A 25,663-nucleotide genomic window follows, 5' to 3' on the forward strand; every position below is an offset into this window, starting at 1 on the left:
ATACCCTGTTCCCGCCCCTTCCAAACTGAATTTTTTAAAGCAAATTCCAGACATTGCATCATTTCATTCCCCAAATCTTCAACACACACCCCTAAGAGATTTTTAAACATAAATGCAATGTCTTTATCAATACTTAATAAAATGAACATCAATGTCATTGAACACATTGAGAGTCCTGGAAAGAATCTTCTTTCTGCTTTAATAGGATGGCTCTGTGCTGCAAGCAGATGTGGGAGAAAGAGGTGGTGTGAGCAGCAGGGAGCCCAGTGACAAGGGTTTTGATAGCTGAGGGGCTGAGGTTAAGGCTAGGGGTAGCCCTGAGGGAAGTGTTAGGACTGGAAACATCTTGAACCTGGAGCTGGTGAGAGAAAGAGAAGAGTTGGGGATGGCCTGAAGGCATCTGGCCTGAGAGGCATCGCCATTTAGTGAGATGAAGACAGTGCAGGGAAAACAAGGCTGTGAACAAAACCTTCAGATGAATGTGGGTAAGTGTAAGGGAGATGGTGAGGTAGCTGGATATGCAGATTGGGAAGGATGGGCTGAGGATACCAACATGAGAACTGTAACAAGGAGGGGGACCCTGACAGCAAGGGGGTTGGTGGGTCACCTAGTGCAGCACCCAGGGTGAGTGAGGACAGAGAAGAGCCCTGAGCATCCAAATATTTAGAGATAGGGAAGGTAGGGTGGCCCTTCAAGAATACTGAACTACCAAGAAGTAGACCCAGAAGCAGCAGAATCCAAAGGTTCCCTCACCTTTCCTTCTTTGATCAGGTGTTTGCACCGGAAGAAGTACCAGTAAGGGGTGTTTTTCCGGCCCCGCCATGGCTTTGGCTCCAGGTCCCTCTCCTCATCTTCGTCAACACTCGGTTCCCTGAGCCGTAGGTTGTACAACTGGGCTGTCGATTTTTGGAACATTCTCCTTGAGGAATATTTGTTGGAGAGGGTCCCAAAGCTCTCTTCCTCTTCCTCCTGAGTGGCCATGGGGCCGGGCTGGCTCAGGTCAGAGCTGACGCTGCTCCTGTTCTTCTGGTTCCCCTGGCCAAGGGGCAGTTGAGAGGGGGAGCTGCTGCAGGCTTGTGTCAGCCCCGCGGCCCTCAGCCATTTAGGCCCCTCCCTGCCTCCTGCCCATTTGGCTCTGAGAGGGTCAAGGTGCTGAAGGGCATACAGTCCCACTGGGCGAGGGCCGGAGAAGAGCCGGGCGAATCTCACAAGGTCCATCTCTGGCTCTTCCCCTCTAGGGCCTGGCAAGGTCAGAAAAAGAATGAAGTCTAACTGGTCTTGTAGTCACAAAAGGCAGAAAGAGGACACAGAAGTGAGTACAAGCACAAGCTCTGAGATTAGAAAGCCCAGGTTCAGATTTCAGTTTTGCCAAACCATCATCCACGAGTCTCCCAGCACTGGCTGCTCTGGTCTCAGTCTCCTCCCCTGTAAACTGGGGTCAACTACAGCACTGTAGCAATGATCAAATGAGGCTTCGGATACATGGCCTGCGGCATGGTGCTGGCATAGTAAACACCCGACAGACATAAGCTATTGATATTATCAAGCCATGATTTAAGAGATCGGGGACTGAAGGTTGAGCTGAGTTTGAGTCCTGTGGGACTAGGCCCATTACTTGACCTTCCTGTGCCTAGATATCATCAGCTGCAAGATGCAGATAATCCGAGGTGCCTAGGTGGCTCAGTCAGTTAAGCGTCCAACTTTAGCTCAGGTCATGATCTCGCGGTTCGTGAGTTCAAACCCGGCATCTGCTCTGTGCTGACAGCTTGGAGCCTGGAGGCTGCTTAGGATTCTCTGTCTCCCTCTCTCTGCCCTCCCCCACTCATGCTCTCTCTCTCATAAATAAATAAACATTAAAAAAATAAAAAAAATTTAAAAAGTGAGGATAATCCTACCGACCTCACCACGAGGGTAAAGATTAAATGAGGTATTTTTAGCACATTTCATTTAATAGAAATTTTAGAAATCGTAGCTATTATAATGTATTATTAGGAAAAATTTGTCAGCATTCTGGGCCTCTGCACAGGGAAGTTAATTCAAACGTGTCTTTTCTGCAAAATCTGTGGGTAAATGGACTAGGGGTATGTTGTCCAATATAGTGGCCACTGGCCACACGTGGCTACTGAACACTTAAAACATGCCTAGTCTGAATGAAGATGTGCTTTAAGTAAAATTACACACCAGATTTCAAAGACTGTGTCCAAAAAAAAAAAAAAGGTAAAATATATATACGATAATCTTTTGACATGACATTTTGAAATAATTTTGGACATACTGGGCTAAAGAAAATTAACATGAGTTTCCCAATTTTTAAACTTTATAATAACACGAGTACTTGAAAATTTTAAATCACGTATGTGCTCGCACTGTATTTCTATCGGACAGCTAGACATCCTGGTCTGCATACTTGAAACTCTTTAATAAAGAAAAAACAAGGGCGCCTGGGTGGCGCAGTCGGTTAAGCGTCCGACTTCAGCCAGGTCACGATCTCGCGGTCTGTGAGTTCGAGCCCCGCGTCGGGCTCTGGGCTGACAGCTCAGAGCCTGGAGCCTGTTTCCGATTCTGTGTCTCCCTCTCTCTCTGCCCCTCCCCCGTTCATGCTCTGTCTCTCTCTGTCCCAAAAATAAATAAATGTTGAAAAAAAAAATTAAAAAAAAAAATAAAAATAAAGAAAAAACACCAGAATAGCCAGCCTGAAAATATTTTAGGATCTAGTTATATTAGAAGGTCACAGTTGGTAAGACTGCAGAAGTGACTGCAGATTGAACAGATTAGTAACTGAGGCTCAGGAAGGGGAGCAACTGGCTGGGGGGTCCTGCCGCAGTACAGTGGAATATCAGGGTAAGACTGGCCAGCTGTGGAACTGGGCTTGGGCTGACTTCCAATCCAGGTCCGAGTAAGATATTGGACAGCCTCTTTTGACCACCACCCTAGTGACATTAGCACAAAGGGCCTTTTCCACGTTGGATGAGGCCTGCAACTCTAACAGAAATATAACATGAGCACATACATAATTTAAAATTTTCAGGTAGCCATATTAAATAAAGTGCTTATATGCATTAAATGAAACACATAGCACTGCAAGAAAAAAAAAACCCAATGATATCAAAATAGGTATCAAAACGTTTTGAAAACAAACTCATGCTACATTAGTTTATACGCTGCTTTTGCAACACACTGAATACCAAGATTCTGTCATCCTGTCAAAGCAGTGATGGGCGTAAATGATAGCTTGTAAGTAGTTGCAGATACTCTATGTCCAACCATCATTTACCCTCCTCCCCACTGGAAATCACGACTTAGTTTAGGGCACTGCTAACGTTACTCCGTCACGGAAGGAAATGCTCATTTCACACAGAGAAAATTAAAGGTGTAATTTTCTTCCTCCCCAAGTTCATTAACCTGCCCAAGCTAATAACCCCTGATTTAGGGACGCGCTGCCGCTGGCCACTCTGGGGGATCCGCCCCTCGGCAGACGCTCCCAGGGGCCCTTTGGCCAGCCCGACCACTCCACACCGGCCTTTAGAGCCTCGGTCGTCTCACTAGACGTCGCCCACTCCGACACCGGCGGTGACACTCGCGGCCCCTGTCCTGTCCCGGCCCAAGTACTGGGCTCCAGGAAAGGTCAAATGGGCTCCCACTCGAAAAGTCTGGCCCAGAGAACGCAGCCCGGACTTCCAGCCCCGCGTCACCCCCAGTGCGGCCCCGCGTCACCCCGCCGCGTCGCCCCCACTCGCGTGCCCGCCTCACAGCGCCGCGCACCAGGCCCTCCTTCCCGGCCACCTTCCCGTAGGCACGCGTCTCCGCCGACTTCGCGCAGGCTCAGTCCGCTACGCGAACTCCCCACCCCGTGCGCGCGGACGCAGGTTATCCCGTGCAGCGAGGCGAGGCAGGAGATCGGCGGGCAGCTAGTCGGGCCTGGCGGGGCGGCCCGTACTCCGCGCTCTATTGGCCGGGTCTGGACAGGCGAAAGGCCGGCGCGGGCTCCGGGAGCTCCCGGCATCCTTCGGGCGGCGGCGGCGGCGGCGGCGGCGGCGAGGCGAGGCGAGACGAGGCGAGACGAGGCGGAGGACCGTGAGCGGTGGGGCCGGTGGCGGGTAGAGGTGTGAGGGCGGCGAGGGACCTCAGGGGTAGTCGGGCCGGTGTGGCCGCCGCCGCCGCCATGCAGGAAATCATCGCCAGCGTGGACCACATCAAGTTCGACTTGGAGATCGCAGTGGAGCAGCAGCTCGGGGCACAGCCGCTGCCCTTCCCCGGCATGGACAGTGAGCGCGGGGCCGGGGCTGCGGGCTAGGGGCGCGACCGACTCTGCCCCGGGACCCCTCTCCCTCGGTTCCGGGGCCTGCTCCCCATCGGGCCTGGGACTCTTTTCCTCCCCATTCTGGGACCCCCTTCAGGCTCGGGAGCCCCCCTTTCTTGGATCTTTGATCCCCTGGGGCTGTCCCAATACAACCTTCAAGAGGGCAGAACCATGTCTGGCTGTTCAAATAATTCTTGAATGAAAGCGAGTGTCCTGGATTGGAAATTACTTCGCTCCCCCAAATAAAGGAAAATAATTAGATATCCACCTTTTCCACTTGCTCCCCACTTTCAGCACCCTCTTCTTGCTTTCATCAGTACTGGGCGGTTGGAGGAGTCTTGCTGGAGGAAGGACCACCTGTCCCTCTTTGTAGGAGATTCCCAATTAGACACTCAAGCTCCATTCTTCTGAGACTTGCCCCCCTGGGAGCCTATCCCTCACTTTTTCTCTGGACCCCAACTCTGTGTCATTCATCACAGCTGGGCAGCTGCCTGAGCTCCCTTCCTTCTCCACCTTCAGATGGTAGCTCCTGGCTCCCCCACCCCCCAACTTAGTGGATGTCTCGCACTTTATTTTTATTTATTTATTTTCTAAAGTAGGCTCCACGTCCAGCTCGGAGCCTGATGCCGGCTTGAACTCACAATCTTGAGATCAAGACCTGAGCTGAGATCAAGACTTGGACACTTAACTGACCGAGCCACCCAAGTGGTGCTCCCATGTCTAGCACTTTTTTAAAAAAAACCCAGCAGTTTTCTTGTTTCCTTTCTGGACACACTTGGAATCTGATGTTGTAACATTAAAGCCTAGAGGTCATTACGTTCAATCCACAGATGGGGCAACTGAGGGCTGGGAGGGGGAAGGGACTTGTGGAAGACCACTTGGTCTATGGCCATTCAGTACCTAGTAAAACCAGGTGAGCTCTCCAGTGTTCTTGACTGGTTCGGTCTGCGGTTCCCTATGTTGTGTTTTATGACTGCCAGAGATCCATGTTCTCCTACCAGTCCGTGGCCTGGAAGAGCCCCCTGTAGCCTCATTCCCCTCAAGTGGCCACACTTCTCATGCACAGTCTTAGCCCTCTGGACCATCCCATGTCCGAACTGGGGGTAATTAACTTCTGTGATCTTATGCCCTAACCTTTCCACAGCCACTTGAAAGCATCTTGCTTATAGGAGGTTCTCAGAATAACTGGTCCCAGCATATGTGTCTCATGTTGCAGGGAATGGCTAAAATGAGCAGCTTTTTTCTGGCTTGGTCTGGCTTTGCATTTTTTTGCCAGAACGTTTCCTGTACCCTTTGTGGTTAAAGGCAAGAAGGGTCCCCTCCCTGTGTTTTCAGCTGTCCCTAGTCACACCTCACTTTGTTTGATGTCTCTGTTTTCCTTTCTGCAGAGTCAGGGGCTGCTGTCTGCGAATTCTTTTTGAAAGCTGCCTGTGGCAAAGGTAAGAAATCACTGGCTCCCCGACATTCCTCCTGAGGTGCTTTCCACCACCCAGCCTTCAAGCAGACTTCTAGGCTGTCAGGTCTGGTTTGCTGCAGACTAACAGTGTCCCTAGATGAAATCACTGTGCTTTGGATAGGCTAGGAACACTATGGGGTATTTTGTCTGAAATTTAAAACACAGGATGGACCCTCACTCTGAGTGTGCCTTCTCACCTCACTTTCCCTGTGGCCATGAGCTGACCTGTGACATGGGCAGAAGGTGTGAGTATTGAGGTGTTCAGGCACTTTTTCAAGATTACAGAGTTAGTGAGTGGCTGAGCCAGTGTCTGAACCCAAGCCTTTCTGATTCTACAGTCTGCACAAGCTCACTGTCCTCTGTATCCTCTCATGAAAAACCCCTACAATAGTCTGTCCTGTGGAGCTTTGTTCATACTAACCAGGCTCCAACGGAGGCTGCTGGAACCAGACCATCCATTGATTCATAAGGAGACAGATTGCAGGTGAGACCTTACATGCCATGTATAGGTCTGGGCATTTTTCTTCCTGTAGGCAAATTTATTTGGAAACTAAATTTTTTTTTTTTTTAGCGTTTATTTATTTTTAAGACAGAGAGAGATAGAGCATCCGACTTTGGCTCAGGGCGTGATCTCGCAGTCCATGGTTTCAAGCCCCACGTTGGGCTCTGTGCTGACAGCTCAGAGCCTTGAGCCTGCTTCGGATTCTGTGTCTCCCTCTCTCTCTGATCCTCCCCCATTCATGCTCTGTCTCTCTCTGTCTCAAAAATAAATAAACATTAAAAAAAATTTTTTTAAAGAAAAAAAAAGAAGAGTTTCCAAAAAATAATAGTAATAAAAATAAATGAAATGATATAAGTTTCCAAAAATAATAATAATAATAATAATAAAATGAAATGAAATAAAAATAAATACGAGTTTCCAAGGGTGTAGCTCTGTCCCATCTGGGTGGCTGGTCGCTCAGTTCCTGCCACAGAAGGCCAGTTTGTATACAGAGCATTTCTTCAATTCTGAAGTTGATTTTCTTTCCTAATTCTTGGAGGCTAAGTGGGCATTTATAACTAGAGGTGGAGCCCACTTGGGGTCCAGGCTTCTGCTGGTATCCTCTTTACCTTCTGTTTCTTAGAGCCATGTTTCCCAAACCCCAATCTTTTTTTTTTTTAACTACCCCTACAATTTTTGCTATGTCTGTGTATCACTAAAGCTATTCTTTAATTAACAAATAAGCTTATTTCCCCACCACCCGAAGGCTTATTAAGTTTCCATCTTACTGCAGCCAATTAAGCCGACTGTGCTCTTTTCCTATGGGGCCCGGTGTGGTGTGCCTGCAAACAGCAGCCTCCTTGGTGGTCTATACAGCCTGTTGATTGTATGGGTTGCCCTAAGGGACCTCGGAGACAGCTTTTTCTGGTGGACATTGAAGTTTGGCCTCACGCTTTCTCCAGTCTAGGCTCCAGACAGGCATGCGGGTGCCTTTGGAAAGCCCCAGGGCACAGTGGCCAGGGTCTGCATTGGCCAAGTCATCATGTCCATCCGTACCAAGTTGCAGAACAAAGAGCATGTGATTGAGGCCCTACGCAAGGCCAAGTTCAAGTTCCCTGGCCACCAGAAGATACACATTTCCAAGAAGTGGGGCTTTACTAAGTTTAATGCAGACGAATTTGAAGACATGGTGGCAGAAAAGCAGCTCATCCCAGATGGCTATGGGGTCAAATACATCCCTAATCGTGGCCCCTTGGACAAATGGTGGGCTCTGCACTCATGAGAATCTCAGCACTACCCCTCCCTATTTATGCCCACCAATAAATCCTGCTTTCTATCTTAAAAAAAAAAAGTTTCCATCTTACAGTAATATCTGTGAAAGCATGGTTTGATGTTTTAGTTAGGTTTTTCCAAAACACATAGAAAATATAGAAGTACTAAAACTTAGACGTGTGCCCATGTACTGCCTTCTGCCAGGGGCAACCACTGCCGCCCAGGACATGTTGCTCCCAGATACTGCAGGGAAATGTGGGGTGAAGGCGCCGCCCCCCTCACAGTGCGCTTTCTTTCTTGGCAGGGGGCATGTGCCCATTCCGCCATATCAGTGGCGAGAAGACGGTTGTGTGTAAACACTGGCTGCGGGGGCTGTGCAAGAAGGGGGACCAGTGCGAGTTCCTGCACGAGTACGACATGACCAAGATGCCTGAGTGCTACTTCTACTCCAAGTTCGGTAAGCAGATGGCCCGGCCCCTCTCTGTACTCGGACATCCAGGCTCAGGAGCTCTGGAGAGGCACCCAGAACGGAGACCCAGAGGGGATAAACAGCTGCTCAGGTGCCCATGGTGTCTGCTAACTCCCATCTTTACAGCTTCACATGAGAACCTCACGCAGTGCCTGCCAACCTCAGCTGGCCCTCTAGTTTCAAGTTCTTTGGAAGCTGAGGCAACTGAGGGTCCCATGGTGGGTGCAGCTGGCGGGAGGCCTTGTTTCTGCTCACGTTGACCTTTTCCCTCATATCGGCTGTTGCTTCCAGACTGGCGACTCCTTGCCCCCCAGGTCTGAGCTGGTACCTTCTGTCTGGGAGTGCGATCCCAGGTATTACTTTGACTGTCCTAAACAGGGGGCTGTCTTGTGGTGGCCAAGACCTCCACTCCTCACCTTGAGGTTGCCTTGCTCGCTGTGTAGAGAACATGTGCCCTTGGCTGTCCTGAGGACTGCATGGAGAAGCGGGGGCAGAGGGGGCTGCTCAGCAGAGCTCTTATGCTCCCTGATGGAACTAGAATCCACCGCTCTCTGTTGTGGGTGGAGGTTGCCCAGGAAGGAGCCCTGTTGGTCAGGATGAGGATGGGCTCTGGTCCTGGGACCGCTGGCCTTGTGCAGGGGCTCAGCGGGGGACTGGAAGCCTGCTATACTTTGCGGTGGGCTGGGGGTGCTGGGGAGCACTGGACATGCAGCACACTTTCAAAGCACTGTCATTAGGAGACATTAATTATTCCAGCAGCCCGACAGGCATGCCCTGCTGGTTTATTATGATAGTTGTGGCTTTTTTTGTAGAGGTAGCATAAGCTGTGAAGTCAATGCACAGATAGTCAGAAGTAGGACCCAGGCTTCCCAGCCGCACTGCCCCCCCCCCCCCCCCCCCACTGCCACCACCAAACCAGCACTGGAACCAGCACTGGAAGGGGGGTGTCCCCTTTTCATGGAAGCCATCTCCCATCTGGACCCAAAGGCAGGAGACAGCCCTCCTGGAAGACTCTTAAGAGCACCCCTGAAGGCTGGCCTGGATTCCTTCATTCCTGCCGGGCCTGGCAACCTCCCCACTGCCTCTGATGCTTCCCTGCCTGCCCTTTCCCCACAGAGCTCGCCCCGGTGCACATGTACCATGCAGCTTCTGTTACCTGTGACACAAGTGAGGGTCCTCTTTCAGCACTGGAGTGTCGGTAGTAAACAGGAGAGACCCATTTCTCGTCCCGCGGTGCTTTTGTTCTGGTGGCCCAGGGAAAGAGGCGGCTGACAGCAGTGAGACAAAGTTGAACATGATATGCATGGGGCACCTGGGTGGCTCAGTAGGTTAAGCATCAGGCTTCAGCTCAGGTCATGATCTCATCGTTAGTGAGTTTGAGCTCCACATCGGGCTCTGTGCTGCCAGCTCAGAGCCTGGAACCTGCTTCACATTCTGTGTCTCCCTCTCTCTCTGCCCCTCCCCTGCTTGCACTCTGTTTCTCTCTGTCTCTCAGCAATAAATAAATGTTAAAAAAAAAAATTAAAAAATAAAAGAAAATGATATGCAAGGGGCGCCTGGTGGCTCAGTCAGTTGAGTGTCCGAATTCAGCTCAGGTCGTGATGTCACGGTCCATGAGTTCAAGCCTTGCGTCAGGCTGTGTGTTGATAGCTCTGAGCCTGGAGCCTACTTCTGATTCTGTGTCTCCCTCTCTGCCCCTCCCCCACTCACACTCTGTCTCTCTCACTCTTAAGAATGAATAAACGTTAAAAAAAGAAAAGAAAAGAAAATGACATGCAATAAGCACTCTAAAGGAAATAAACAGCAATGGGACCACATGAGGACCATATTTTCCTTTAGGCTAAGTGGTCAAGGAAGGTCTTTCTCAGGAGGGGAGACCTGAGCTGGGATCTGAAGGCTAAGAAGGGGCCAGTCACGTGGGGCGGGGGGCAATGTGGCTGGGGGTGGAGGAGCCTGGGGAGGAGTAGGCTAGACCACATAGAGGCTTGCGGGTCTGGAAAGGGATTTGCGTGTTCTCTGGCCACCAGTGATCAGATTGTCCTTCCGTGTGTCACATGGATCGGGGAAGGCAAGCGCAGAGGGGGTGGATCCCGTAGTTGGGTGAACAATGCCACTGGCCAGCTGGTCCAGTTGCTCCTAAGAGGAGCTGTCATCATAAAGGCTTTATCACATTCTGCCACAGGACTTCAGCCTTGAGTTCCCAAATCTTCCCTGTTTGTTCTGAAAGGTGGAATCCTCAGACCTTTCGCCTGTCCTGGCTAGTAGATGTGAAGGGCTCACCAGGGTAGGCCAATTATTTCCTGCTCTCAGTTGGTGCCTTTGCATATTTGGGCCCCTGCCCAGTGTCCAGGATACCCGCTTTGGGTAAGAGAGCCATGAGGTGGATCTGGGTCTGGCTGTCCCGGAGCTGCCCCAGGTGGAGCTGCCCCAGGTGGACGCACGTCTGGCTTTCCCTGCAGGGGAGTGCAGCAACAAGGAGTGCCCCTTCCTGCACATCGACCCTGAGTCCAAGATCAAGGACTGCCCTTGGTACGACCGTGGCTTCTGCAAGCATGGTAGGTGTCAGGGTGGCTGGGCCCCCAGCAAGACGCTGGTCCTCACTTCCTGTCCCCACATGACCCTCTACCTGTCCCAGCAAAATCTGGTGTTAGGCATCTGGGGCTAGTGAGGCTTTTTTACACCCTCAGCTCGCCCGAGCCTCCCAAAGCTCCTGTGTGGACTGCACTCTCACCTAGATTTTCGGTAAGGAAACTATCGGTTTAGAGGTTGTGTGCCCTGCCTGCTGTCCCTTGTGAATGGATATGAGACAGAGCCAGCATCTAAAGCCCTGCTCCTGCTCTCTGCACCCCAGGCAGTGGTGTAGGCAGGGTTCTGACTGGCACAGGGGCACGAGGCCATCCCCCGAAGAGGGGAGTCTGAGTGACCCAGACGCTTGGCTCCACAGGTCCCCTGTGCAGGCACCGGCACACACGGAGAGTCATCTGTGTGAATTACCTCGTGGGATTCTGCCCAGAGGGGCCCTCATGTAAATTCATGCAGTGAGTAGCCAGACCCTGTTCCCCTACCCCACTCCTGCCCCAGGCCCTGCTGCCTCTAGATCTTTCCTGGGTCCAGCTGGGCTTTGATCATTAGGTGGTGTCCCCACAGGACCTGGGGCAGGGGTCACTGCTGCTCCCTGAGCTCAGAGGTGGCTCTGCCTAGCCCAACACTTAACCTTTCCTGGGTCATAGATCTGATGAAAGCTGGGCTGCGTGCATGAGAAAAGCTCATGCCTTGTAAGGGACCTCTGGTTAAGAACCTGAGCCCTAAAGGAAGGAGACTGCAGTTTGGGGGCCTCTGTGGAGTCAGAGCTTGGGATTCCACATATACTAGTTTGTATAACTCTCAAGTGTGTGTGAGAGAGGATGACCCCATTTCGCACGTGGGAACACTGAGGCTCAGAGCTTAGCCACTGGCCTCGGTCACATGGTGGTAGGGTTGGCACCTGGTCTGAGGCAGGTCCGTAGCCTCTAAAGCGGGGTTCACCTTGCCCAGCAGGGCTCAGAGCTCCTCTCCTGGGCCTTAGTGCACATCTGTCACTTTGGGTGGTTGTGGAGTCGGACTTCTCCCTGGGGTGGCGCTGGGACCGCAGAGTAGTGTCGTTCCCCTCCACCCCCCACCCTGGGCTGCTTCTGTCCATCCCACAGACACCTGCACAGAAGCATGGTATCGTGGTCACTGCCACCCAGTGGGCAGGTGGCAGGTGCTGCAGACTTGGCGCTGCTTTCTGGATGAGAGCCAGGAGCCTGCAGGGGGCCCAGGGATTCCTGCTTGCGGGGCGGCCGGGGTGTCCCTCAGGATTGTGTCTTGTCGGAGGTGGTCTGGCACCTGAGTTAGAAGTGGATGTGGCGGGGGGGGGGGGGAGGTCCCATGAACAAAAAGCCCTCCGGAGGCAGCACTTTGTGAAGGTCCCCAAGCTAGATGTGGGCAGAGCTGCCCAGGCAAGTCAGTTCTTTTCACCCCTGTCCCCCGGAGGCTTCAGGGGCGGAGCTGAGAGCCGGCACCCTCCCCACGTCTGGGTGAGTTGCTCTGTGCTTGGGCAGAGGCTGCCTGTGATCTCCCAGGAATACCTCCTGGCATGGCCCCTCTCTCATCCCCCCTTCTCCTCTTCTCCTTCTCATCCCCTCTGGCTGCGGGGTGACCAGCCCTCGATTTGAACTGCCGATGGGAACCACCGAGCAGCCCCCACTGCCACAGCAGACGCAGCCTCCGACAAAGGTACTGTGCCCCTGCCCCTCCCTGGCCCCGTAGTGCTGCCGGCCCCCGCACTGCCTGCCCTGGTGCACGGTCCGCCACAGCCCCGGCTGGTGATGTGTGAGAAGGCAGTGAGGAGGTGGGACAGGAGGGGAGTCACCCTGAGTTCCAGCAGAAAATTCAGGGAGCAGAATGGTTTGCATCTCCCTGCAGAGGTGGAGGGCTCTCTGCTATGTCTGCTAGAGCCGAATGCCCACTTGGCTTCTCGCCCCTTCTTGCCTGGCGAGTGCCTCAGTGGCGCCTCACCCCCCACCCCCACTCCCAGGGGCCAGAGCGGAGGGCAGCGCGAGCGCCGTGGGTCTGCTGCGCTTGCTTCTGGTTCCAGCCCTTCCTGTTTCAAACAGGGAAACAAACTAGAGGGAGGGCCTCGTCTGAGGTCCCGCAGCTGGGCAGGAGCAGCTGGGGAGCAGAACTGAGGCTGACTGGTTCTCCTGCCAGTACCCTTAGCGCTCTGAGTGGAGGTTCCTAGCAGGACGGGCTGGGAACAGAGCTGAAGGACCAGCTGGCTTCACTTTTCTAGACAAGGGGGTCCCACAACCCAGCAATGGGCTGATCCCCTCAAGCATGAGGAGAGGGAGAGATGCCATAGACAAGTGGGAATCTGCAGCAGCAACCCCCGAAACCAAGGGCACCCGGGAGTCAAGGGTTGGGGGCCCAGAAGAAGGGCTGGCCAGGTGCACTAAGCAGGGTCTCAACAGGCTGAGTAAACCCGCCTACTGATCTTGAATCCTTACCTGTTACCTGGCTGGACTCTGACCCCATTGCCAAAGCCCTGCTCATCCTTCATTGCTACAGGCTGAGCAGCTGGTAGGGGGCATGCCCCCCCGCCCCTGGCCCCACTGCACTGACCCCCACCCTCAGGAGGCTGTGGGACGACTCAGAACTCCTCGCAAAGCCAGGAACTGGGTGTGGGTACAGCCATGACAACCTGGGGCTTTCTAGCTCAGTGCTCCTATATTTGCAGAGGCCAGGCCAGGACCCCTCTTGGTTAGGAGGTGGCCTAGCTATCCGGCCCGAGCCCCGAGCCCCCCGTCCCCCTTGCTCACATGACTCCCTAGTGGAGGGCCCTCTCAGCCCCTAGACCGCAGGTCAGCACGTCAGCCTCCAACTGTTTTTCTGTGACTGTTGCTCGCCGTGTAGGCTGCTAAACATCTGGCTGAACCAAGCGTTCATCCTGACCTGAAGCTAGAACCTCAGAAACAAAAGTAAGGCCTGCTCATGCCCTCGCCCTGCTGCCCCAGAGACCTCCTCGTCTCTTTGGTGTTTTGTTTTCTACTTTTATTTTTCGTTTTTGTGTGTCTGCATGGTGTTTTTCGGGCAGCGGCTCCTGCCATCATCACCAGATGTTTCTTTTCTGGCTGCTCTCCTGAGCAGGGCCACCGCGGAAGCCCTTCTTCCTGCTGGTCATGCGGGAGCAGTCCCGCCCTCTTTTTTCCTGTCCCCGTTGGTAGTCTGCGTGCACGTGTTTTCCGCAGTAAAACCGTGTTGTGTAACTCTTTCCAGCAAAGTAACAATCCGCCATTACAAAGGTCGTCCTCCTTGATCCAGTTAACGAGTCAGAACTCTTCTCCCAATCAGCAGAGAGCCCCGCAGGTCATCGGGGTCATGCAGAGTCAAAACAGCAGCGCAGGCAACCGGGGACCCCGGCCGCTGGAGCAGGTCACCTGTTACAAGGTGAGTCCTGGGGCTGGGGGATGGGGCAGGGTCTTCACAGTCAGGGGCTGTTCCCTCATTCCCCAGACAGTTAATTTTGAAAAATGAAAACATCTATGTTTTTGCTGACCATAAAAGTGACAATGGGCTGCTCTGGTGGGCTAGAGACCATGCTGCTTCCTTCCACAACACACCAGGGCCAACAGAACGATCACACATGCTGTTGAATGCAAGGACAGAGTTTGAAGGAAAGGGAGGGGAATCTTCCAGAGGCCAGTAACAAAGTGGAAGCATGGGTTAAGGGAAGGGAGTAAGCCCTGAAGCTTCTGGATGTCCTCACATCCACAAGGGCGCATACCCGAATGAGAGGGACAGCTTTACCACCCAGGAAAAAAACAGACTAGAATCCCCCTGAACAGAGTGGGACGCTCAGGGGAAGGGTAAACTTTTAAAAGTCCTGCTAGAAAACTTGTGTTGTTCTTGGCTCTGGATGGAAAGGGGGGAGAAAAGTGCCTTGAGACTTCATAGTCACCAATGGTCCCTTCGTGAGTTTTGGGGCTGTATGCACACCCTTGGTGAAGGCTATACAGACTTGAATTTTCTAATCGGAAACAGCCCCAAATGTGGGCCCCTGGAATCTGGCTCTATGAGGAATTTATTCTCAGCCCAACCACACAGAATTCCCACAGCTAAAGTTCCGAAGAATGAGTTCATAATCAAAAATCACAAAACCTAGAAGGAAGCAAACCCCACTGAGGGAAGTCAGCAGAAACAACTGATAGTAGAACTAGGCTTACAAAAACTTCAGATTTCAGTATTTTACAAAATACAGAATTAGTACACGCTTTCTGTAAAAACATTTAGAGGACAGATATGTTTCAGGTACACAGTGTTATCTCTATTCCCACCTTTCCTAAAACAGCCACTTGACTTAGTGTGCTGTGTTGTCATGATTTTTGGTTTTGGTGTTCCTTCAGGCCCCATGGGGGACCCCACTTAGAGAACGGCTGTGCCAAACTTACTCACATAAGCACAATGAAAGTACATTTTAATGTACATAGGGCCCTAGTATGTATAACTTTCTATAGTCTCTTTTATCTTAATACTATGTTGTGGATTGAACTACGTCAACATATGTGAATGTAATCTGTTTCACTGGCTGTGTAATATAACTGCAATTTACTTTCCCAGTTCTCTGTGGATAGCAGTTTATAGTTTTTGTTACTAAAAACCATGCTGAATCTGACACTTAGACCTCTGTGAGCTCTAGTCTAATAGCAGCATCCATACCTACAAGTAGAAGGTCCGAGTCAAGGGGCATACGCTTAGCTTAAATTGTTCCTAGAACTTTCTCTCAAGAAAGGCGGAGCCACTTCCCACAGCCATCACTCACTCACTGAGCACCTGCCCTGGGCCAGCTCTACTGAGAGAACCAAGACTGTTATTGCTGTTACCCAGAAGGGGTTTGTGTTTTGCAAGGAGGGGAAGGCAGGTGCCCCCAAGCACCCCCAGGTGCTTTAACTAAAGTTAAATGTGCACTTGGGTTCACAGAACGCCTCAGAGATTTCTGAGCCTGAGCCCTCCCAGGTGAGGAGAGAACAGACAGCTTCAGACCAGTCATTCGTCAAGTACGAGGAAACAGAGGCATTGTAGCTGTTCTCTGGACACCCCTCGCCCCCACCCTCCCCCAGGACTCTGCAGCGAGGCCTTTGAAGCCAGCTCTCCCAAATCCTGGAACTTACAAAGGTGTAGCCAGAACCCAACAACCTCTTCTCAGGTCAGGCCCTTCATAGTTGATATTCAAGACACCTTGTAGGAATCCTGGGTTCTCCAGGGCCAGCTGTGGAAGCTGACAGACATGCCAGGTGCTGTGAGCAGGGTCCCAGTGAGCCCTTCTTCCCTCTGGTGATCTCACCAGAGGGTCAGCCGGCAGCTCCACAGACCACTCATCCAAAGTCACACATACATATCAGACAGCCTTGGAAAACGCAGGCACTGTGGGGTCAGGGGGATAGAGCAGACGAGAGATCTGGGCATTCCAGGGTGAGGAAGCTGGGGTTGGGAAGGCACTGGGTGCATTAGTGCAGGGTGAGTGCTCCTACCTGTCTCCTGACCCTTGTCCCGTGCTTGAGGCTGCCATTCACTACCTTTTAGTTCCTTTCTTTTTGGGGAGTGAAAAGAATGAATGAAGAGAAGCTAAGGCAGGGCCTGGAAAATCAGAGCTGGGACAGGTCAGAGTCTGCTAGATTTTTCAAGTGATTTTCTGGGTCTGTTCATCCAATTCTAACCATTGTCCCATCTCTCTGATCCTGTAACCAAAACTTGCCCCGGGGGGGTAGCTTAGGCAAAGGTGCAAGAGGCAGGCAGGAAAACTGTGGGTGCAGCCCACCCTCCATGTCCATGCCAATGACTCCCCGAGTTGGGGAAGGAGCCTTGTGGCTTCTCTCACCTTGTTGCCTCCCGTCTTCAGACAGTGCCTCAGAAAGGTAAGTGACTGGCCAGCCTTCCAGAGGGGCTTGGTCCCCAGGCAGGTGGGGGAGCTCGATTCCCATGGGATTCTCCTCATCCTGCCACCCACGACAGACCTTCCATGGATAGGTCCCATGTTTGACGTGGGCCCAGCCTGCAGAAACCCCCGCTGTGTGCTCTCAGGTCACCCTCTGGCTGTGCAGCCCCCTTCCATCTGCCGAGTTCCTGGAGTTTCTGCAGTTTCTGGGATACCTTTGGAGTTTCTTCGTTGTGTCTGAATGAAAGTCTGGATGACTGAGAATTTTGGAGTCCCCATACCGAACCTGGTATTTAGCAGGTGCTACCTTACCTGAAAATTGCATTTGAAAACGGTGTTGTTTTTTTGTCTCCTCCCTCCCTCCCTGCTGTTCCCAGTGTGGCGAGAAAGGACACTACGCCAACAGATGCACCAAAGGCCACTTGGCCTTTCTCAGTGGACAGTGACAGCAGCTGGAGCCAGCTCAGAGCAGCCCAAGGGTCCCCACTCTCGGGGACCACCCTGGGCCATCCTTGGGAGCGTGCACTTAACTGTTTAACGCCAGTGTTGGTGCAACTCTGGCTAGAGCAGGCAGGCAAGCATGCCAGGGTTCATCATTCTGAGGGGCTACGTCTGACAGTTTCCCTATTATTTGCTGTAAACTTTTTTAAAAGGGGACAAGTGCTCCAGTTTGGTCAAGTCGGCATCATGTCTGTCTAGGCATGGACACCTGTCCGCAATTCCCTGCACACCGCCCTCTGGGGAGGGGAGGAAGCGGTGGGGAAGGGCTCCTGCCAAGCAGTCTGTAGGGAAGGCAGCCCTTCCCCTCGAGGCCTCATTAAACACCAGTTCTTGGTGACCCCAGGGGCTGTTGGATCATTTAAAGCTGGTCATGCCTGCTTCCTCCACATCCTGCTGAATTCAGAACCTGTGCCTGTCCGTGTGACTTGAATGAGGCGGCCCCTTGGGGCAAACTTAAGTGCACTCCTTGTCTCTATGACTGGGCCCTGCTCCGAGGTGACAGTGGTTGAGAGGAAGGGCACAGGGCTCTCAAGTGTGAGGGACTTTTTGTTCTGGGCTCATTTCCTTGGAGTGCCTCCTTATCAGTGGCATGGCCGAAGGTATGCCTTAAGCTGGAGCTGCAGACCACCCAGTAAATCGATGACACAGTCTATCTGTGCACCTACCTCCTGCCCCTGAACCTGGAAATGTGAGACTGTCACCTGCAGCCTGCTGGGCAAGTGGGCCTGTTCAAGTTCAGTTACAAGAACAATTTTTATGAGATCGATTAAAGCTTGTTTTTTACGCTGCGTCTGGTTACTTCAGGGACCCACACCAAGGAGAGGACTCTTGCTCCTGGCTGCGCTCAATGCCTGGCACAAAGCTTCCATACCAGAGTTTGCTTGTCCCCTTTCAACAAACGTGAACCTGCTGGAAGGAAGGAAGGGCCTCTGTACTGGCAGCTGAAGTCTGGAAGCTCAGCCTCTGGAACAGCCACATAGTAGGTCTCCTTCATTTCAGATGCTGGATGATACTTGCTTATTCAAATTTGGATCTTCTAGGAGATAATTAGCTGCAGCATCTCACCCCTTAGACTCCATGCCGTATACGTGCTTACCACACACCTCTCGAGAGGCCAATTCTGGCCCTCATATCACTTTACCGAAGACCTTTTTTTTTTTTTTTTTTAAATGTTTATTATTTTTGAGGGGAGTAGAGGGGGGAGACAGAGGATCTGAAACAAGCTCTGTGCTGACAGCACAGCGCCTGATGCAGGCCTTGAACTCACAAACTGTGAGGTTATAACCTGAGCTGAAGTCAGATGCTAAACCAACTGACCCACCCAGGCACCCCTACTGAAGACCTTTGATGAAGGGTAAGGATGAAGGTGCTGGAAATGGGCAGCTGTGAGCTTCTGTCAGGGCCTGTGTTTTCCCTCGCTCCCCCGAGTCATCCCACTGGACTTCCTACAGGTTCTGTGGCCTGAGAAATGCAGAAAGGTTGGGGAGGGGAAGGCATTCTTAAGAACTCCGGGCACCAGTTCCCCAGTTCCTAGATGTAAAACCATCAGCCGACAAGAGGCCAGAAGTATGCAACATTCAAGGCAAAGAGCAGGGAAACCCCTCTGGGCACTTGACAGGCTTAACTAGATGACACCCCCACCTACAGTAAGCCGGGATGAGACCCCAAAGCAGTGGTAGGAAGCCCCCCGTGGATTCAAAGCGCTGGGCATTCCACAAGAACCCCAGCTCTTAGAGCTCTTAGAGGGCAGGGAAATGGCTCGACCAGGGAAGCAGTCTGAGTATCAGTCATCTTTTATTGGACATTAATTCTGAATTAGGATATGAAAGGATTCAAAGGTCACGGTCAGGAATGCCGAATGTGCCTCCATACTGGGCCCTCTTCAGTGGTACTTGCGTAGCCGCTCATGTTCTGAAGTTAGAAAGGCAAGGTGGTAAGTTTCAGGTAAGGTATAGTGAAAGCACAAGACGGCAGGAGGGCTTGCGGCTAAATTCACATAAAAGCGTCCTGAGGACTCCTTTCGGGAGACAACCCGGAACCTGCCTGCCAGCATCTGGGCAGAATCCACAGACCTGGAGGTACAAAGGCATCTCGAGCTAATCTGCTGCCTGGCCAGCCTCTTCCTTCCCAAAGGGAACACACACTCAAAAGTCCCCAAGATTCTGGCCTTCAGAGCTAGCATCAGCTGGATTTCACAGACTGGCAAGGGGCCAGACACTGTAAGAAACCGCCCATGAAACCCAGTCCGTGGCTGCCATTGGAGCTGTTTGGCATCTCCCACCACAGGAGATCCTCTCTGGTCTTAAAACCAGGAAAAGCCACCCTCTTCCAGAGCACTGAACAGACCCTGGATTGTACCACTCGACCTGTTTCTCTCTTCACGCTGGCTGCTGGGAAGATGAAGCTCCGCGGAGCCCTGCGGTACCCTAGAGAACGCTTCCCAAGTGTTACTTTTATCCCAGCTTCATGTCACTTTTTCCTGTATTTTCTCTTTGCCACAACTTTCTCACTTAAAATAACATCCTACATTCTGTATTCTAACAAGTCCCTCCCAATCTTTCAATTGTCAGTAGAATGATGTACTTGTAAACCTGACCGCAAACCAATACCACCCTGATGAGAGAAACCCCACTGAAGGGAAGGCAATCTGAGAGACACTCACTGAGTTCCTTGTAACACCGACAATAGTTGAAAAGCACATAAGCTGCCAGCACCATAGAAATTCCAGAAACGCTCCCTTTCTTCACATTGACATACTTGTTGTAATACCGGTAGTAACCTGCAAACAGGAGAGGAGGGCACTTTTTGCTTTGCTGTGAATGAGGCACATGCTGCAAAGTGGAGGCTGGCTTAAATTCAGGGATCCAGTCCTGCTGTGGCTCTTGAAGCCACTCACCCCCTAAGTTCACCGGCTGATAAAGGGAAGAGCACAAGTGCCCCATGGGTTTTGCCCCAGGAGCCCAGGACAAGACCCCACTAGGCAGGCCCACCTTGATTCTGCCCCTGTGCTCTCTGGCTCAGCCTGTTAGCCTTTGATCCTACCTCACCCTCACCTCCAGCCCTGTGCGATCTTCTTACCCTAATTCTGACCCAAAATCCAACCCCAGTAAGGGCCACTTAGCTGTGGCCAGCTGGGTCAGCCTATCAGGGAAGAGGAAGGCTTTGTGCGGTCATCTCTGTCCTGGGTACCCCCACCAGTGAGGAAAGTTTCTGCCCTCTGGGCTCATGGGTTAGTTGACAAAAAAGAACGAAGTCATCCTAGAAGGCCCTAGTTTACAACTGTGAGGGAAGCTGTGGGCACGAACAGGCCACATTCACTCAGGCTGAGGGGTCCGGGACTGTCGTAAACTAAGTATGGGGAAAAGGCAGAGTATTCTAATCTGGGTTCAGGAAGGGCCTCAGGGCAGAAGGAAACATGGCACACAAGAGCCAGCTTACAGGGTGGCCAGAACTGGAAAGAAAAATGGAAGGAAGGTTTCCCCACCCCACCCCCACCACACACACACCCAGGAAGCTGGAGACCACACAGGTCCCCGTGGGGTGATGTGGGTGTCTAATTCTTGGAATGAGGACACTGGTTCCACAGGACTGATTCTGATCATGCACAGCCCGGAAGCATAGATGATTTCAAACATTCGTCCTGGAAGTTTGTTGCCTGGCAGAGATACGAGCATTACATTACAGACTGATGGCTACCATGCTTCAAACTCAATTTCCTCTTTAAGGAAAATCTTACGATGTAAAAATGCTCACAGACATATTTAAGACAAAGGCAGTGGTACTGATTCCAAGCAGCAGAAAACACTTTCTTGGCTGAAATCTCTTAGAGCCAGACTCTGATAGGACCAGTCACGGAGATCCAGGGGCTAACCACTCATCTCTGTCCTCCTCTCCATAACTTATCAGGCTGAGCTCAGGGCAAAAAGAGACCTGGGCATTTGCTTTTGTTTACACATGTCCATAGGCTCTGACCTCTTTGAAATGCGCCAGCAATGCCTCTAGGGGTGAAATCTCGCATCAGTATCCAGCCTGGCAGCTCTCCTAGCTTCACATCCATGAGCTTCTTCTCTTTCACTGGTACTAAAAAGGAAGAGTAGAAAGACACACTGAAAAATCTCCAGTGAGACAAACAGCATCCTTCTATGTCACTTATTTCAACCATTCAATAAGATCACTACAGAGAGGCTGCACACAGGTAGTATTATGAGTAAATATATTATACCATATTCATTTTAAGTCAGAGTCTATATAAAGCGACAGCTGTATTAATGAACAAGGTTCTGAAGAACAGTAACTATGTAAAAACAACCTATGGGCCATGAGGAAGAAAGTAAAGTGGAGGACCAAAAAACTGTTGCAAAACTAATATTTACATGTATCAGCTCACTGAATCTTCACAGCAGGTGGCTGATGCCTTTATTTTATAAGGGGTAGGGGAGACTGGCTCAGAGAAATTGGGTCAATTGGCCAAGGTCACACGGCATGCAGGGAGCTGAGGCAGTGCTCAACCTCAGGTCATCAAGACAATCCGATTTCTATTTCAAGAAACCAACCTGGGACCACAGATGTCAAATGACTTAATACAAACCACTCCAAATCATCCACTGGGCCCCAGAAAATATTCCAATGAGAGTCTGGGGACAGAGATGACAAGGGCTCCTGGTTGAGGCCATACTGTACTCATCTCAGCTTAAGAGTAAAATAGGAGGGGGACGGGGGAAGACCACAGTGGGGGAGAACCGGGAATGTTCAGATGCTCATAAGAAGGCAATGGTCCGGGGCGCCTGGGTGGCTCAATCGGTTAAGAGTCCGACTTCGGCTCAGGTCATGATCTCGATTCATGAGTTTGAGCTCCACGTCAGGCTCTGTGCTGACAGCTCAGAGCCTGGAGCCTGCCTCTGATTCTGTGTCTCCCTCTCTCTGTCCCTCCCCTACTCATGCTCTCTCTCTTTCTCAAAGAATAAATAAACATTAAAAAAAATTTTTTTTAAGTAAGGGAATGGTCTCCCTTTCCATCCTCCCCATAGAGATCAACTTTAAAAAGCTGCTGAGCAGGTATCCTCTTCAGGGTAAGGAGTCAAAGACTACTGTCCTTTCTTAAAGATGACCGACCAGCGAAGGAGCCAGATTAAATCACTCAAAGGTTTCTTCTCCATTTTGGGAATCCAAGGAAAGACTAAAGTTCCTTCAGGAGTCCACTAAGGGGAATCCCACAGATCTCAATATCTCCCAACATTTAACAAGGGCAAGGATTGTTGGGTCATAAACAGAAATACAAGGCTTAATGGCAGCTTCTAACTTGCTATAGGTCATCTGGAAAAGCAGACATTTGGCCCAGATGGACCAGATTGAGTGTTTGTCAATAAGCCACCGGTGACAAGTGGAGGCACAAGCCTATGACTTGCATACATAGCTTTAGGGTCATGGTTTAGACTGCCTGTCCCAAACAAACTGGCCCCAACCTTCCATCTAGACTCATCCAACAAATATGGAGCACCTACTGTATGTCAGGCAGCATGCTATGCACTGTGGGTACAGCACTGACTGCAGACAAGAGCCTTGCTCTCAGAAGCCAACATTCTATCGCCAGACAACCATTTCATCCATTCACCATACTTCAGTCAGACCCCTTTCTGCTTATTCACCTGAGGGCTTTGGTATGTGCAGTGCTCCTAAGCCACCACATGGCTATCTCAACTTAAATGCTATGTCCTAAAAGGCCTCCTTCCCCCCTCCTTATCTCAAGCACTAGCACTATCCTCCCATATAACCTCCGAGCTCCAGTTTCCTTGTCTATTAAATGGCTATTCCAAGCACTGAATGAGAATCTATGTAAAAGCATTTGGGGTGCCTGGGTTGCTCAGTCAATTAAGCATCTGACTTCAGCTCAGGTCACAATCTCACAGTTCGTGAGTTCGAGTCCCACATTGGGTGAGCTCATGCCCCACTTCAGGTGAGTCTTACTTTCTCTCTCTCTGCCCCTTACTTGCACCCTCTCTCTCTCTTTAAAAAAAAAAAAAAAAAAAAAGCATTTCGAACAGTACTCAGAACTGTCAACTGTTAATATTATTGTTGAAATGTCATTAAGATCTACACTAGGGGCGCCTGGGTGGCTCAGTTGGTTAAGTGACCAACTTGGGCTGAGGTCATGATCTCGCAGTTAGTGAGTTTGAGCCCCATGTCAGGCTCTGAACTGACAGCTCAGAACCTGGAGCCCGTTTCAGATTCTGTGTCTCCCTCTCTCTGCCCCTCCCCTGCGGACTCTGTCTCTCTTTCCTTCAAAAATAAACATTCCAAAAAAATTAAAAAAAAAAAAAAAAGACCTACACTAAGGTGAAACAAACAAAAGACAAAGGTAGAGAAAGAAATGGCATACAAACCAAACTTTAATACATTTTTGGGTTTGTTTTTTTTTTAATGCTTATTTTTGAGAAATAGGGAGGAGGGGCAGGAGAGATGGGGGACAGAGGATCCAAAGCAGGCTCCGCGCTGACAGCAAAGAGCCTGATGTGGGGCTCAAACCACAAACCGTGAGATCATGACCTGAGCTGAAGTCAGACTGAACCGAATGATCAACTCAGGCACCCCAAACTTTAGTACATTTTAAGCATAAAGAACTTCAGGGATTAATCACACCCTTTAGTTCTGTGCAGAGAACTGATTAGTTTGGCAGTATTTTTGAAATATGAGACAGTCTCAAATGAACCAAATCTCTGCTGGAGAGTTTAGTGTCTATGATGTTAACCCAACAGCAAACAATAATGTCATTCGAGAATGATTACCTTTCTCTGTCACCCTGTCCAAGCTATTCCTAGGTAAGTTTAATAGTACACATCTTACATGCCATTTCTGTCTTCACTTGGATCAGGAGGCTTTATTTAGTTCAAGGATAACTATACCACATTTCTTCTTAACATACTCCATACCTTTGCGACAGTCTCAAAGCCTTCTTGCATGCAGTGAGGAATATAAACATGTCATTCTAAAACCAACTGGCTTTAAATATGAATACATGGTGGGGAGTGCGAGAAAGGTATAGATGGAACTAGAATGGCAGAATGTTGCTAACTGTTGACACCAGGTAATGAGTATAAAGCATTCATTACATTATCGTTTCCTTTGTATTTGAAATCTTCCATAATAAAGTTTAAAAATGCTTTTAAGGGGTGCCTGGATGGCTCAGCTGGTTGGTTAAGTGTCCAACTCTTGGTTTCGGCTTAGATCATGTTCTCACCGTCATGGGACTGAGCCCCGTGTGGAGTGCTGCACTGAACATGGAGCCTGCTTGGGATTCTCTCCCTTCCTTCCCCTCTGCCCCTCCCCATGGTCTCCCTCAAGAAAAAAAAAATTTATTTAAAAATAAAATTATAAAAAATACATTAAAAATATACATGATTTTAATAATAGGACCACATTGGGGGAGATGTACAAAAGAAACACTTTTTCCATTAAAGTTTTTTGTTGGGGCACCTGGGTGCCTCAGTCAGTTAAATGTCCAACTTTGGCTCAGGTCATGATTTCTCGGTTGAGTTCGAGCCCTGTGTCGGGCTCTGTGCTGACAGCTCAGAGCCTGGAGCCTGCTTCAGATTCTGTGTCTCCCTCTCTCTCTGCCCCTTCCCCACTCACGTTCTCTCTCTTAAAAATAAATAAACATTAAAAAATTGAAAAAAAAAAAAAAAGCTTGTTTTTTTGTTTGGTTTTGTTTTTGTTTTTTTGAGAGAGAGCGAGTGCATGCTGGAGAGCAGCAGAGACAGAGGAAGAAAGAATTCCAAGTGTCAGTACAGAGCCGGATAAAGGGCTCAATCTCAGGAACCATGAGATCATGACCTAAGCCAAAACCAAGGGTCAGATATTTAACGGACTGAGCCACCCAGGCGCCCCAAGAAACACCGTATTTTAACTATGAAAACATACTCACATTGTGAACACATTCAGGGGCTGGCATGGTGCCTTGGCACATCACAGGAGAAAAGGCCAACAATTAAAAATTTATTTTTCTATATATTTAGACATATAGAGTGTTTCCTTAACAAAAACTAAACATTGATAAGCATGGGAGGTGGGGGGTGGGAATCACATTAGGCTTAAGGAAAGCCAAACACAGCACCATCACAAAACTCCAGGAGATGAACAGATTCATCAGAGATGCATCTATACTTTTTCCAAGAATTTCTCTTAATGGAAGACAAAGACCTCAGTCTTTAGGCAGTCATACTGGAACCCTCCCCCAACACTTCTGCAGTGCCGCACATCCGTCTGCACTCTACCAGTGGTGCAGTGATGAACAGAGTAGACTCAGGGGTCAAGTATTCTGGGTTTAGTGGCTCTTCACTTCTGTGTGCCCTTGGACCAGTTACTGCCCTCTGTGCCTCAGTTTCGTCCTTTGTAAGATAAGGTTAAGAAGAGCATTCACCATAAGAAACTCTTAAAAACTGAGAACAAACTGAGGGTTGATGGGGGGTGGGAGGGAGGGGAGGGTGGGTGATGGGTATTGAGGAGGGCACCTTTTGGGATGAGCACTGGGTGTTGTATGGAAACCAATTTGACAATAAACTTCATATATTGAAAAAAAAAAAAGAATAGCATTCACCTTGGTACTTGGCTCTAGGTACTATGTAAATAGATTTTTTTTAATGTTCATTTATTTTTGAGAGAGAGAATGAGAGGGGTAGAGAGAAAGAATTCTAAGCAGGCTCTGTCCTGTCAGTGCAGAGCCCAACACAAGGCTCCAA

At 50.4% G+C, this 25,663-nt stretch overlaps 3 protein-coding genes and 1 non-coding gene across 11 annotated transcripts in view; 3 read left to right on the plus strand and 1 right to left on the minus strand.

Annotated features, from left to right (window-relative positions):
* Window positions 1-25,663, minus strand: part of LOC112860139 (ATP synthase F(0) complex subunit f, mitochondrial) — a 47,471-nt gene that overhangs the window by 13,642 nt on the left and 8,166 nt on the right. The window contains exons 2-4 of one of the 5 annotated variants that reach the window (XM_086691916.1): window positions 20,904-21,011; window positions 19,594-19,710; window positions 18,709-18,842 (exon numbers count right to left, since the gene is read on the minus strand). In XM_086691916.1, coding sequence (XP_086548042.1) covers window positions 18,814-18,842; window positions 19,594-19,710; window positions 20,904-21,011 — 254 coding nt within the window. In that variant the 3' untranslated portion in view covers window positions 18,709-18,813. Of the gene's footprint in view, window positions 1-753; window positions 1,242-3,750; window positions 3,897-18,708; window positions 18,843-19,593; window positions 19,711-20,903; window positions 21,012-25,663 lie in introns of those variants that run through there. The other 4 variants (XM_086691917.1, XM_086691915.1, XM_025923372.2 and 1 more) reach the window with 4 other exon arrangements.
* Window positions 4,030-17,714, plus strand: CPSF4 (cleavage and polyadenylation specific factor 4). Of its 4 annotated transcripts, none has more exons than XM_086691921.1 (8): window positions 4,031-4,265; window positions 5,689-5,739; window positions 7,814-7,966; window positions 10,438-10,533; window positions 10,923-11,016; window positions 12,163-12,235; window positions 13,775-13,945; window positions 16,808-17,714. In XM_086691921.1, exons 1-8 carry the CDS (start codon window positions 4,163-4,165, stop codon window positions 16,874-16,876), a joined length of 810 nt encoding a protein of 269 aa, XP_086548047.1. In that variant the 5' UTR covers window positions 4,031-4,162; the 3' UTR covers window positions 16,877-17,714. The 4 variants fall into 4 exon arrangements, with proteins under 4 accessions (XP_086548046.1, XP_086548047.1, XP_086548048.1 ...); XM_086691922.1 differs by having other exon boundaries at window positions 13,850-13,945; XM_086691923.1 differs by having other exon boundaries at window positions 13,853-13,945.
* Window positions 7,025-7,157, plus strand: LOC112860177 (small nucleolar RNA SNORA70). Its single transcript, XR_003223592.1, has one exon. It is a non-coding gene; the product is annotated as a small nucleolar RNA SNORA70 (small nucleolar RNA).
* Window positions 7,210-7,793, plus strand: LOC147572915 (large ribosomal subunit protein uL16-like). The gene has a single exon (XM_086691924.1). The coding sequence runs from the start codon at window positions 7,280-7,282 to the stop codon at window positions 7,517-7,519; it is 240 nt and encodes a 79-aa protein (XP_086548050.1). The 5' UTR covers window positions 7,210-7,279; the 3' UTR covers window positions 7,520-7,793.

The sequence above is a fragment of the Puma concolor genome, chromosome E3 (assembly GCF_028749965.1).
Source record: "Puma concolor isolate L17-30 chromosome E3, mPumCon1.1.hap2, whole genome shotgun sequence".
NCBI classification, from domain to species: Eukaryota; Metazoa; Chordata; class Mammalia; order Carnivora; family Felidae; genus Puma; species Puma concolor.